Genomic DNA, 14,859 nt, shown 5'->3' with positions numbered 1-14,859 from the left:
GTATAGTGATTCACTATAGCTTGTAGGCTAACAGATGTACTGTGGCTAACACATTCAGTATGGTGATTCACTATAGCTACCAGGCTAACAGGTGTACGTTGGCTAACATAGCCACCAGGCTAACATATATACTTTGGCTAACACATTCAGTATGGTGTTTCATTAGGCTATAGATATCAGGCTAACATATGTACTTTGGCTAACATAGCTAGCAGGCTAACATGTGTTCTTTGGCTAACATAGCTAGCAGACTAACATATGTTATTTGGCTAACCTAGCTAGCAGGCTAACATATGTACTTTGGCTAACATAGCTAGCAGGCTAACATGTGTTCTTTGGCTAACCTAGCTAGCAGGCTAACATATGTACTTTGGCTAACATAGCTAGCAGGCTAACATATTATCTTTGGCTAACATAGCTAGCAGGCTAACATATGTTATTTGGCTAACCTAGCTAGCAGGCTAACATATGATCTTTGGCTAACATAGCTAGCAGGCTAAAATATGTTCTTTGGCTAACCTAGCTAGCAGGCTAACATATGTATTTTGGCTAACATAGCTAGCAGGCTAACAGATGTACTTTGGCTAAAATGGCTGCTGTGGATAATCTAGAAAGATGATTCCAACTCAGATCTTCACAGCAGTCCTGTCTGATGTCCTTCTTTTTTCCTATTTTTTATTCTAATCTTTTTTTGTATGGTGTTTTCAGAGTGCAATGTATAGACCTACTGATTAAATACAAATGACTCTATCTCTACCTAAAGAGACACTTTGTCAGACATTTTCCCACAGTGCATGGTATGGTTTTCCATTAAATGCATGTGATCTGCAGAATGTGCTTAGCACAGTAGTGTGGAATGTGAGGTAGTTTATACGCCTGTATGTTATATGTACGTTGTTTGTGTGTGTGTGTAAGCATGTGTGTGCGTGCGTGAGAGCATGTGTGTATGTGCGTCCGTGCTTGTGTGTGTGTGTGTGTGTGTGTGTGTGTGTGTGTGTGTGTGTGTGTGTGTGTGTGTGTGCATAGCTAGGACCACAGCTACTAGCTTCACATACAAACTGGAAGCAGCTGCGGACGCTGGGCTCAATGTTGGAGCCCCCGAAGGAGGCCACCTCTCCCAGCTGACGGGGGATCTGGATGGAATCATGGAGGAGAAGACCCAGCCTCCGCTGGTCACAGAACCCTGTAGCACTGGCTACCTGGCGGAACAGGACTGATAGAGGTGGGGGAGAGAGAGAGGGAGGGAGGGGGAGGGAGGCAGCGAGCAATGGAGCGAGGTAAATACCCAAGTCAAGAGATACATACCAACATACTAACAGACTAGACCACATGGATACTGTCTCTATATACGTACTAGTTATACCAACAACAACACACAAATCAACAATCTGGCCATGGGTTTTTACACTATGTGGTGCCAAGTTTGCTGCTAATATAAAGATCAGTCACTACTTCCATCTGTATTTGTCCTCCAGATGAGGTAATATAAAGATCAGTCACTACTTCCATCTGTATTTGTCCTCCAGGTGAGGTAATATAAAGATCAGTCACTACTTCCATCTGTATTTGTCCTCCAGGTGAGGTAATATAAAGATCAGTCACTACTTCCATCTGTATTTGTCTTCCAGGTGAGGTAATATAAAGATCAGTCACTACTTCCATCTGTATATGTCCTCCAGGTGAGGTAATATAAAGATCAGTCACTACTTCCATCTGTATTTGTCCTCCAGGTGAGGTAATATAAAGATCAGTCACTACTTCCATCTGTATTTGTCCTCCAGATGAGGTAATATAAAGATCAGTCACTACTTCCATCTGTATTTGTCCTCCAGGTGAGGTAATATAAAGATCAGTCACTACTTCCATCTGTATTTGTCTTTCAGGTGAGGTAATATAAAGATCAGTCACTACTTCCATCTGTATTTGTCTTTCAGGTGAGGTAATATAAAGATCAGTCACTACTTCCATCTGTATTTGTCTTCCAGGTGAGGTAATATAAAGATCAGTCACTACTTCCTGATTTGCTCATATTCAGTCACTACTTCCATCTGTATTTGTCTTCCAGATGAGGTAATATAAAGATCAGTCACTACTTCCATCTGTATTGGTCCTCCAGGTGAGGTAATATAAAGATCAGTCACTACTTCCATCTGTATTTGTCTTTCAGGTGAGGTAATATAAAGATCAGTCACTACTTACATCTGTATTTGTCTTCCAGGTGTGCTTTGCAGAGTGAGATGATGCCGGTTTTGAAGGACAGAGTTCTGATTTTTCCACTTCTTCCTCTGTGAAACCAATCAATCATAACAATAAATCAGATGTCAATCAATCATATCAATAAATCATATCAATCAATCATATCAGTCAATCATATCAATCGATCATATCAATCAATCAGATACTCATCAATTAGTGAGTGTCGTTAGGGGACGCGTCGATAGGGACGAGTCGATAGGGACGTGTCGTTAGGGACGTGTCGTTAGGGACGTGTCGTTAACCTGTTATGGATAGGGGGCAGTATTTTCACGGCCGGATAAAAAACGTACCCGATTTAATCTGATTATTACTCCTGCCCAAAAACTAGAATATGCATATAATTATTAGCTTTGGATAGAAAACACTCCAAAGTCTCTAAAACTGTTTGAATGGTGTCTGTGAGTATAACAGAACTCATTTGGCAGGCCAAAACCTAAGAAGATTCCAAACAGGAAGCGCCCTCTCTGACTATTTCTTGGCCTTTTTGATCATCTCTATCCAAAACAGGGGATCTCTGCTGTAACGTGACATTTTCTAACGCTCCCATAGGCTCTCAGAAGGCGCCAGAACGTTGAATGATGACTTTGCAGGCCATGGCTGAAAAACAGTAGCGCATTTGGATAGTGGTCGATCTGAGAACAATGAGACTGGGGGCGCGTGCACGAGACGACTCCATGTTTTTATTTTTTCGTCTTTGAACGAAAACAGGGTTTCCCGGTCGGAATATTATCGCTTTTTTACAAGAAAAATCGCATAAAAATTGATTTTAAACAGCGTTTGACATGCTTCGAAGTACGGTAATGGAATATTTAGAATTTTTTTGTCACGAAATGCGCCGGGCGCGTCACCCTTCTTTACCCTTCGGATAGTGTCTTGAACGCACAAACAAAACGCCGCTATTTGGATATAACTATGGATTATTTGGAACCAAACCAACATTTGTTATTGAAGTAGAAGTCCTGGGAGTGCATTCTGACGAAGAACAGCAAAGGTAATCCAATTTTTCTTATAGTAAATCTGAATTTGGTGAGTACCAAACTTGGTGGGTGTCAAAATAGCTAGCCATGATGGCCAGGCTATCTACTCAGAATATTGCAAAATGTGCTTTCACCGAAAAGCTATTTTAAAATCAGACATAGCGATTGCATAAAGGAGTTCTGTATCTATAATTCTTAAAATAATTATGTTTTTTGTGAACGTTTATCGTGAGTAATTTAGTAAATTCACCGGAAGTGTTCGGTGGGAATGCTAGTTCTGAACGTCACATGCTAATGTAAAAAGCTGGTTTTTGATATAAATATGAACTTGATTGAACAAAACATGCATGTATTGTATAACATAATGTCCTAGGAGTGTCATCTGATGAAGATCATCAAAGGTTAGTGCTGCATTTAGCTGTGGTTTTGTTTTTTGTGACATTATATGCTAGCTTGAAAAATGGGTGTCTGATTATTTCTGTCTGGGTACTCTGCTGACATAATCTAATGTTTTGCTTTCGCTGTAAAGCCTTTTTGAAATCGGACAGTGTGGTTAGATAAAGGAGAGTCTTGTCTTTAAAATGGTGTAAAATAGTCATATGTTTGAAAAATGGAAGTTTTTGGATTTCTGAGGAATTTGTAATTCGCGCCACGCCTATCATTGGATATTGGAGCAGGTGTTCCGCTAGCGGAACGTCTAGATGTAAGATTAAGTACGTGTCGTTAGGGACGTGTCGTTAAGTACGTGTCGTTAAGTACTTGTTGTTAGGGACGTGTCGTTAAGTACGTGTCATTAAGTACTTGTTGTTAGGGACGTGTCGTTAGGGACGTGTCGTTAGGTACGTGTCGTTAGGGACGTGTCGTTAGGGACGTGTCGTTAGGGACGTGTCGTTAAGTACTTGTTGTTAGGGACGCGTCGTTAAGGACGTGTCGTGAGTGTTGTGTACTATACGTACGTGTCGTTAAGGACTCGTCGTTAGGGATGCGTCGTTAGGGACGTGTCGTGAGTGTTGTGCACTATACGTACGTGTCGTTAGGGACGCGTCGTTAGGGACGCGTCGTTAGGGACGTGTCGTGAGTGTTGTGTACTATACGTAGGTGTCGTTAGGGACGCGTCGTTAGGGATGCGTCGTTAGGGACGTGTCGTGAGTGTTGTGTACTATACGTACATGTCGTTAGGGACTCGTCGTTAGGAATGCGTCGTTAGGGACGTGTCGTGAGTGTTGTGCACTATACGTACGTGTCGTTAAGGACTCGTCGTTAGGGATGTGTCGTTAGGGACGTGTCGTGAGTGTTGTGCACTATACGTACGCGTCGTTAGGGATGCGTCATTAGGGACGTGTCGTGAGTGTTGTGCACTATACGTACGTGTCGTTAGGGATGCGTCGTTAGGGACGTGTCGTGAGTGTTGTGTACTATACGTACGTGTCGTTAGGAACTCGTCGTTAGGGATGCGTCGTTAGGGACGCGTCGTGAGTTTTGTGCACTATACGTACGTGTCGTTAGGGACTCGTCGTTAGGGACTCGTCGTTAGGGACGTGTCGTGAGTGTTGTGTACTATACGTACGTGTCGTTAGGGACTCGTCGTTAGGGATGCGTCGTTAGGGACGTGTCGTGAGTGTTGTGTACTATACGTACGTGTCGTTAGGGATGCGTCGTTAGGGATGCGTCGTTAGGGACTCGTCGGTAGGGATGCGTCGTTAGGGACGTGTCGTGAGTGTTGTGTACTATACGTACGTGTCGTTAGAGACGCGTCGTTAGGGACGTGTCGTGAGTGTTGTGTACTATACGTACGTGTCGTTAGGGACGTGTCGTTAGGGATGCGTCGTTAGGGACGTGTCGTGAGTGTTGTGCACTATACGTACGTGTCGTTAGGGACGCGTCGTTAGGGACATGTCGTGAGTGTTGTGTACTATACGTACGTGTCGTTAGGGATGCGTCGTTAGGGATGCGTCGTTAGGGACTCGTCGTTAGGGATGCGTCGTTAGGGACGTGTCGTGAGTGTTGTGTACTATACGTACGTGTCATTAGGGACTCGTCGTTAGGGATGCGTCGTTAGGGACGTGTCGTGAGTGTTGTGTACTATACGTACGTGTCGTTAGGGACTCGTCGTTAGGGATGCGTCGTTAGGGACGTGTCGTGAGTGTTGTGTACTATACGTACGTGTCGTTAGGGACGCGTCGTTAGGGATGCGTCGTTAGGGACGTGTCGTGAGTGTTGTGCACTATATGTACGTGTCGTTAGGTACGTGTCGTGAGTGTTGTGCACAATACGTACGTGTCGTTAGGGATGCGTCGTTAGGGACTCGTCGATAGGGACGTGTCGTAAGTGTTGTGTACTATACGTACGTGTCGTTAGGGACGTGTCGTGAGTGTTGTGTACTATACGTACGTGTCGTTAGGGACTCGTCGTTAGGGACGCGTCGTTAGGGACGTGTCGTGAGTGTTGTGTACTATACGTACGTGTCGTTAGGGACTCGTCGTTAGGGACGCGTCGTTAGGGACGTGTCGTGAGTGTTGTGTACTATACGTACGTGTCGTTAGGGACTCGTCGTTAGGGACGTGTCGTGAGTGTTGTGTACTATACGTACGTGTCATTAGGGACTCGTCGTTAGGGATGCGTCGTTAGGGACGTGTCGTGAGTGTTGTGCACTATACGTACGTGTCGTTAGGGACTCGTCGTTAGGGATGCGTCGTTAGGGACGTGTCGTGAGTGTTGTGTACTATACGTACGTGTCGTTAGAGACGCGTCGTTAGGGACGTGTCGTGAGTGTTGTGTACTATACGTACGTGTCGTTAGGGACTCGTCGTTAGGGACGCGTCGTTAGGGACGTGTCGTGAGTGTTGTGTACTATACGTACGTGTCGTTAGGGATGCGTCGTTAGGGACTCATCGTTAGGGATACGTCGTTAGGGACGTGTCGTGAGTGTTGTGTACTATACGTACGTGTCGTTAGAGACGCGTCGTTAGGGACGTGTCGTGAGTGTTGTGTACTATACGTACGTGTCGTTAGGGACGTGTCGTGAGTGTTGTGTACTATACGTACGTGTCGTTAGGGACTCGTCGTTAGGGATGCGTCGTTAGGGACTCGTCGTTAGGGACGTGTCTTGAGTGTTGTGCACTATACGTACGTGTCGTTAGGGACTCGTCGTTAGGGACTCGTCGTTAGGGACGTGTCGTGAGTGTTGTGTACTATACGTACGTGTCGTTAGGGACTCGTCGTGAGGGATGCGTCGTTAGGGACGTGTCGTGAGTGTTGTGTACTATACGTACGCGTCGTTAGGGATGCGTCGTTAGGGATGCGTCGTTAGGGACTCGTCGTTAGGGATGCGTCCTTAGGTATGCGTCGTTAGGGACGTGTTGTGAGTGTTGGCACTATACGTACGTGTCGTTAGGGACTCGTCGTTAGGGACGTGTCGTGAGTGTTGTGTACTATACGTACGTGTCGTTAGGGACTCGTCGTTAGGGACGTGACTTGAGTGTTGTGTACTATACGTACGTGTCGTTAGAGACGCGTCGTTAGGGACGTGTTGTGAGTGTTGTGTACTATACGTACGTGTCGTTAGGGACGTGTCGTTAGGGATGCGTCGTTAGGGACGTGTCGTGAGTGTTGTGCACTATACGTACGTGTCGTTAGGGACTCGTCGTTAGGGATGCGTCGTTAGGGACGTGTCGTGAGTGTTGTGTACTATACGTACGTGTCGTTAGGGACGCGTCGTTAAGGACGTGTCGTGAGTGTTGTGTACTATACGTACGTGTCGTTAGGGACTCGTCGTTAGGGACGTGTCGTGAGTGTTGTGCACTATACGTACGTGTCGTTAGGGACTCGTCGTTAGGGACGCGTCGTTAGGGACGTGTCGTGAGTGTTGTGTACTATACGTACGTGTCGTTAGGTACGTGTCGTGAGTGTTGTGCACTATACGTACGTGTCGTTAGGGATGCGTCGTTAGGGACTCGTCGATAGGGACGTGTCGTAAGTGTTGTGTACTATACGTACGTGTCGTTAGGGACTCGTCGTTAGGGACGTGTCGTGAGTGTTGTGTACTATACGTACGTGTCGTTAGGGACTCGTCGTTAGGGACGCGTCGTTAGGGACGTGTCGTGAGTGTTGTGTACTATACGTACGTGTCGTTAGGGACTCGTCGTTAGGGACGCGTCGTTAGGGACGTGTCGTGAGTGTTGTGTACTATACGTACATGTCGTTAGGGACTCGTCGTTAGGGACGTGTCGTGAGTGTTGTGTACTATACGTACGTGTCGTTAGGGACTCGTCGTTAGGGATGCGTCGTTAGGGACGCGTCGTGAGTGTTGTGCACTATACGTACGTGTCGTTAGGGACTCGTCGTTAGGGATGCGTCGTTAGGGACGTGTCGTGAGTGTTGTGTACTATACGTACGTGTCGTTAGAGACGCGTCATTAGGGACGTGTCGTGAGTGTTGTGTACTATACGTACGTGTCGTTAGGGACTCGTCGTTAGGGACGCGTCGTTAGGGACGTGTCGTGAGTGTTGTGTACTATACGTACGTGTCGTTAGGGATGCGTCGTTAGGGACTCATCGTTAGGGATACGTCGTTAGGGACGTGTCGTGAGTGTTGTGTACTATACGTACGTGTCGTTAGAGACGCGTCGTTAGGGACGTGTCGTGAGTGTTGTGTACTATACGTACGTGTCGTTAGGGACGTGTCGTGAGTGTTGTGCACTATACGTACGTGTCGTTAGGGACTCGTCGTTAGGGACTCGTCATTAGGGACGTGTCGTGAGTGTTGTGTACTATACGTACGTGTCGTTAGGGACTCGTCGTGAGGGATGCGTCGTTAGGGACGTGTCGTGAGTGTTGTGTACTATACGTACGCGTCGTTAGGGATGCGTCGTTAGGGATGCGTCGTTAGGGACTCGTCGTTAGGGATGCGTCCCTTAGGTATGCGTCGTTAGGGACGTGTTGTGAGTGTTGGCACTATACGTACGTGTCGTTAGGGACTCGTCGTTAGGGACGTGTCGTGAGTGTTGTGTACTATACGTACGTGTCGTTAGGGACTCGTCGTTAGGGACGTGACTTGAGTGTTGTGTACTATACGTACGTGTCGTTAGAGACGCGTCGTTAGGGACGTGTTGTGAGTGTTGTGTACTATACGTACGTGTCGTTAGGGACTCGTCGTTAGGGACTCGTCGTTAGGGATGCGTCGTTAGGGACGTGTCGTGAGTGTTGTGCACTATACGTACGTGTCGTAAACATTGAGCAGCCAGTTGAGACACATGTCGACACACAGCGGGACGTTGACCAGGTTCCCATGCTGCTGGTCCAGTTTCTCATAGAGGCTGGTCAGACACGTCATCACCTGCATGATGTCCATCAGCTGCTCATTCTGCTTCAGGCCATGCTGCTCAAAGACCTCACACGCTGCAGGCATACCCAGGAGGTCCACTGGAGAGGAGAGGAGGGAGGAGAGAGGAGAGGAGTGGAGGAGATGAGGGAGGGGAGAGAGGAGTGGAGGAGATGAGGGAGGGGAGAGAGGAGAGGAGGAGATGAGGGAGGGGAGAGAGGAGGAGTGGAGGAGATAAGTGAGGGAGGGGAGTGGAGGAGAGGAGGAGACGAGATGAGGGAGGGAGGGTAAGAGAAAGAGAGAGTTACTGAGTAACTGATGTGTAACAGTGTATCTGATGTGTAACAGAGTAACTGATGTGTAACTGATGTATAACTGATGTGTAACAGAGTAACTGCTGTGTAACAGAGTAACTGATGTGTAACAGAGTAACTGCTGTGTAACAGAGTAACTGATGTGTAACAGAGTAACTGATGTGTAACAGAGTAACTGATGTATAACAGAGTAACTGATGCATAACTGATGTGTAACTGATGTGTATCTGATGTACAACAGAGTAACTGATGTGTAACTGATGTATAACTGATGTATAACAGAGTAACTGATGTGTAACTGATGTATAACTGATGTGTAACAGAGTAACTGATGTGTAACTGATGTATAACTGATGTGTAACAGAGTAACTGATGTGCAACAGAGTAACTGATGTATAACAGAGTAACTGATGTGTAACAGAGTAACTGATGTGTATCTGATGTGTAACAGAGTAACTGATGTATAACAGAGTAACTGATGTGTAACAGAGTAACTGATGTGTAACTGATGTGCAACTGATGTGTAACAGAGTAACTGATGTGTAACAGAGTAACTGATGTGTAACAGAGTAACTGATGTATAACAGAGTAACTGATGCATAACTGATGTGTAACTGACGTGTATCTGATGTGTAACAGAGTAACTGATGTGTAACTGATGTATAACTGATGTGTAACAGAGTAACTGATGTGCAACAGAGTAACTGATGTACAACAGAGTAACTGATGTGTAACTGATGTATAACTGATGTATAACAGAGTAACTGATGTGTAACTGATGTATAACTGATGTATAACAGAGTAACTGATGTGTAACTGATGTATAACTGATGTGTAACAGAGTAACTGATGTGCAACAGAGTAACTGATGTATAACAGAGTAACTGATGTGTAACTGATGTGTAACTGATGTGTATCTGATGTGTATCTGATGTGTAACAGAGTAACTGATGTGCAACAGAGTAACTGATGTATAACAGAGTAACTGATGTGTAACTGATGTGTAACAGAGTAACTGATGTGCAACAGAGTAACGGATGTGTAACTGATGTGTAACTGATGTGTAACAGAGTAACTGATGTGCAACAGAGTAACTGATGTGTAACTGATGTGTAACAGAGTAACTGATGTGCAACAGAGTAACGGATGTGTAACTGATGTGTAACTGATGTGTATCTGATGTACAACAGAGTAACTGATGTGTAACTGATGTATAACTGATGTATAACAGAGTAACTGATGTGTAACTGATGTATAACTGATGTGTAACAGAGTAACTGATGTGCAACAGAGTAACTGATGTACAACAGAGTAACTGATGTGTAACTGATGTATAACTGATGTATAACAGAGTAACTGATGTGTAACTGATGTATAACTGATGTATAACAGAGTAACTGATGTGTAACTGATGTATAACTGATGTGTAACAGAGTAACTGATGTGCAACAGAGTAACTGATGTATAACAGAGTAACTGATGTGTAACTGATGTGTAACTGATGTGTATCTGATGTGTAACAGAGTAACTGATGTGCAACAGAGTAACTGATGTATAACAGAGTAACTGATGTGTAACTGATGTGTAACTGATGTGTAACTGATGTGTAACTGATGTGTATCTGATGTATAACAGAGTAACTGATGTGTAACAGAGTAACTGATGTGTAACAGAGTAACGGATGTGTAACTGATGTGTAACTGATGTGTAACTGATGTGCAACAGATTAACTGATGTGTAACAGAGTAACTAATGTGTAACAGAGTAACTAATGTGTAACAGAGTAACTGATGTATAACAGAGTAACTGATGTATAACAGAGTTACTGATGTGTAACAGAGTAACTGATGTGTAACAGAGTAACTAATGTGTAACAGAGTAACTAATGTGTAACAGAGTAACTGATGTGTAACTGATGTGTAACTGATGTGCAACAGAGTAACTGATGTGTAACAGAGTAACTAATGTGTAACAGAGTAACTAATGTGTAACAGAGTAACTAATGTTTAACAGAGTAACTGATGTGTAACTGATGTGTAACAGAGTAACTGATGTGCAACAGAGTAACGGATGTGTAACTGATGTGTAACTGATGTGTAACAGAGTAACTGATGTGCAACAGAGTAACTGATGTGTAACTGATGTGTAACAGAGTAACTGATGTGCAACAGAGTAACGGATGTGTAACTGATGTGTAACTGATGTGTAACAGAGTAACTGATGTGCAACAGAATAACGGATGTGTAACTGATGTGTAACAGAGTAACTGATGTGCAACAGAGTAACGGATGTGTAACTGATGTGTAACAGAGTAACTGATGTGTAACAGAGTAACTGATGTGCAACAGAGTAACGGATGTGTAACTGATGTGTAACAGAGTAACTGATGTGCAACAGAGTAACGGATGTGTAACTGATGTGTAACTGATGTGTAACAGAGTAACTGATGTGCAACAGATTAACTGATGTGTAACAGAGTAACTAATGTGTAACAGAGTAACTAATGTGTAACAGAGTAACTTATGTATAACAGAGTAACTGATGTGTAACTGATGTGTAACAGAGTAACTGATGTGCAACAGATTAACTGATGTGTAACAGAGTAACTAATGTGTAACAGAGTAACTAATGTGTAACAGAGTAACTAATGTGTAACAGAGTAACTAATGTGTAACAGAGTAACTGATGTGTAACAGAGTAACTGATGTATAACAGAGTAACTGATGTGTAACTGATGTGTAACTGATGTGTAACAGAGTAACTGATGTGTAACTGATGTGCAACAGAGTAACTGATGTGCAACAGATTAACTGATGTGTAACAGAGTAACTAATGTGTAACAGAGTAACTGATGTGTAACTGATGTGTAACTGATGTGCAACAGAGTAACTGATGTGAAACAGAGTAACGGATGTGTAACTGATGTGTAACTGATGTGTAACAGAGTAACTGATGTGCAACAGATTAACTGATGTGTAACAGAGTAACTAATGTGTAACAGAGTAACTGATGTGCAACAGAGTAACTGATGTGCAACAGAGTAACATATGTGTAACTGATGTGTAACAGAGTAACTGATGTGCAACAGAGTAACTGATGTGTAACAGAGTAACTGATGTGTAAATTATGTGTAACTGATGTGTAACAGAGTAACTGATGTGTAACAGAGTAACTGATGTGTAACAGAGTAAATGATGTGTAACAGAGTAACTGATGTATAACAGAGTAACTGATGTGCAACAGAGTAACTGATGTGTAACAGAGTAACGGATGTGCAACAGAGTAATTGATGTGTAACAGAGTAACTGATGTGTAACAGAGTAACTGATGTGCAACAGAGTAACTGATGTGCAACAGAGTAACGTATGTGTAACTGATGTGCAACAGAGTAACTGATGTGTAACAGAGTAACTGATGTGTAAATTATGTGTAACTGATGTGTAACAGAGTAACTGATGTGCAACAGAGTAACGGATGTGTAACTGATGTGTAACTGATGTGTATCTGATGTACAACAGAGTAACTGATGTGTAACTGATGTATAACTGATGTATAACAGAGTAACTGATGTGTAACTGATGTATAACTGATGTGTAACAGAGTAACTGATGTGCAACAGAGTAACTGATGTGCAACAGAGTAACTGATGTAACGTAACTGATGTATAACTGATGTATAACAGAGTAACTGATGTGTAACTGATGTATAACTGATGTGTAACAGAGTAACTGATGTGTAACTGATGTATAACTGATGTGTAACAGAGTAACTGATGTGCAACAGAGTAACTGATGTATAACAGAGTAACTGATGTCAGAGTAACTGATGTGTAACTGATGTGTATCTGATGTGTAACAGAGTAACTGATGTGCAACAGAGTAACTGATGTATAACAGAGTAACTGATGTGTAACTGATGTGTAACTGATGTGTAACTGATGTGTATCTGATGTATAACAGAGTAACTGATGTGTAACAGAGTAACTGATGTGTAACAGAGTAACGGATGTGTAACTGATGTGTAACTGATGTGTAACTGATGTGCAACAGATTAACTGATGTGTAACAGAGTAACTAATGTGTAACAGAGTAACTAATGTGTAACAGAGTAACTGATGTATAACAGAGTAACTGATGTATAACAGAGTTACTGATGTGTAACAGAGTAACTGATGTGTAACAGAGTAACTAATGTGTAACAGAGTAACTAATGTGTAACAGAGTAACTAATGTGTAACAGAGTAACTGATGTGTAACTGATGTGTAACTGATGTGCAACAGAGTAACTGATGTGTAACAGAGTAACTAATGTGTAACAGAGTAACTAATGTGTAACAGAGTAACTAATGTTTAACAGAGTAACTAATGTTTAACAGAGTAACTGATGTGTAACTGATGTGTAACAGAGTAACTGATGTGCAACAGAGTAACGGATGTGTAACTGATGTGTAACTGATGTGTAACAGAGTAACTGATGTGCAACAGAGTAACTGATGTGTAACTGATGTGTAACAGAGTAACTGATGTGCAACAGAGTAACGGATGTGTAACTGATGTGTAACTGATGTGTAACAGAGTAACTGATGTGCAACAGAATAACGGATGTGTAACTGATGTGTAACAGAGTAACTGATGTGCAACAGAGTAACGGATGTGTAACTGATGTGTAACAGAGTAACTGATGTGTAACAGAGTAACTGATGTGCAACAGAGTAACGGATGTGTAACTGATGTGTAACAGAGTAACTGATGTGTAACTGATGTGCAACAGAGTAACGGATGTGTAACTGATGTGTAACTGATGTGTAACAGAGTAACTGATGTGCAACAGATTAACTGATGTGTAACAGAGTAACTAATGTGTAACAGAGTAACTAATGTGTAACAGAGTAACTAATGTGTAACAGAGTAACTGATGTATAACAGAGTAACTGATGTGTAACTGATGTGTAACAGAGTAACTGATGTGCAACAGATTAACTGATGTGTAACAGAGTAACTAATGTGTAACAGAGTAACTAATGTGTAACAGAGTAACTAATGTGTAACAGAGTAACTGATGTATAACAGAGTAACTGATGTATAACAGAGTAACTGATGTGTAACTGATGTGTAACTGATGTGTAACAGAGTAACTGATGTGTAACTGATGTGCAACAGAGTAACTGATGTGCAACAGATTAACTGATGTGTAACAGAGTAACTAATGTGTAACAGAGTAACTGATGTGTAACTGATGTGTAACTGATGTGCAACAGAGTAACTGATGTGAAACAGAGTAACGGATGTGTAACTGATGTGTAACTGATGTGTAACAGAGTAACTGATGTGCAACAGATTAACTGATGTGTAACAGAGTAACTAATGTGTAACAGAGTAACTGATGTGCAACAGAGTAACTGATGTGCAACAGAGTAACATATGTGTAACTGATGTGTAACAGAGTAACTGATGTGCAACAGAGTAACTGATGTGTAACAGAGTAATTGATGTGTAAATTATGTGTAACTGATGTGTAACAGAGTAACTGATGTGTAACAGAGTAACTGATGTGTAACAGAGTAAATGATGTGTAACAGAGTAACTGATGTATAACAGAGTAACTGATGTGCAACAGAGTAACTGATGTGTAACAGAGTAAATGATGTGTAACAGAGTAACTGATGTGTAACAGAGTAACGGATGTGCAACAGAGTAATTGATGTGTAACAGAGTAACTGATGTGTAACAGAGTAACTGATGTGCAACAGAGTAACTGATGTGCAACAGAGTAACATATGTGTAACTGATGTGCAACAGAGTAACTGATGTGTAACAGAGTAATTGATGTGTAAATTATGTGTAACTGATGTGTAACAGAGTAACTGATGTGTAACAGAGTAACTGATGTGTAACAGAGTAACTGATGTGTAACAGAGTAAATGATGTGTAACAGAGTAACTGATGTATAACAGAGTAACTGATGTGCAACAGAGTAACTGATGTGTAACAGAG

The 14,859-nt window shown here is 42.6% G+C and overlaps 1 protein-coding gene across 12 annotated transcripts in view; it reads right to left on the bottom strand.

Moving 5' to 3' along the window:
• The window catches only part of dmd (dystrophin), a 390,547-nt gene that overhangs the window by 23,784 nt on the left and 351,904 nt on the right, over window positions 1-14,859 (bottom strand). For all 12 annotated transcript variants that reach the window (XM_045698261.1, XM_045698256.1, XM_045698253.1 and 9 more), the window contains 3 exons: window positions 8,452-8,653; window positions 2,200-2,285; window positions 1,056-1,213 (listed from right to left, as the gene is read on the bottom strand). In XM_045698261.1, coding sequence (XP_045554217.1) covers window positions 1,056-1,213; window positions 2,200-2,285; window positions 8,452-8,653 — 446 coding nt within the window. The remainder of the gene's footprint in view (window positions 1-1,055; window positions 1,214-2,199; window positions 2,286-8,451; window positions 8,654-14,859) is intronic.

Source organism: Salmo salar, chromosome ssa16, assembly GCF_905237065.1.
Source record: "Salmo salar chromosome ssa16, Ssal_v3.1, whole genome shotgun sequence".
Taxonomy (NCBI): domain Eukaryota; kingdom Metazoa; phylum Chordata; class Actinopteri; order Salmoniformes; family Salmonidae; genus Salmo; species Salmo salar.
This window is presented reverse-complemented; position numbering and strand designations above follow the sequence as displayed.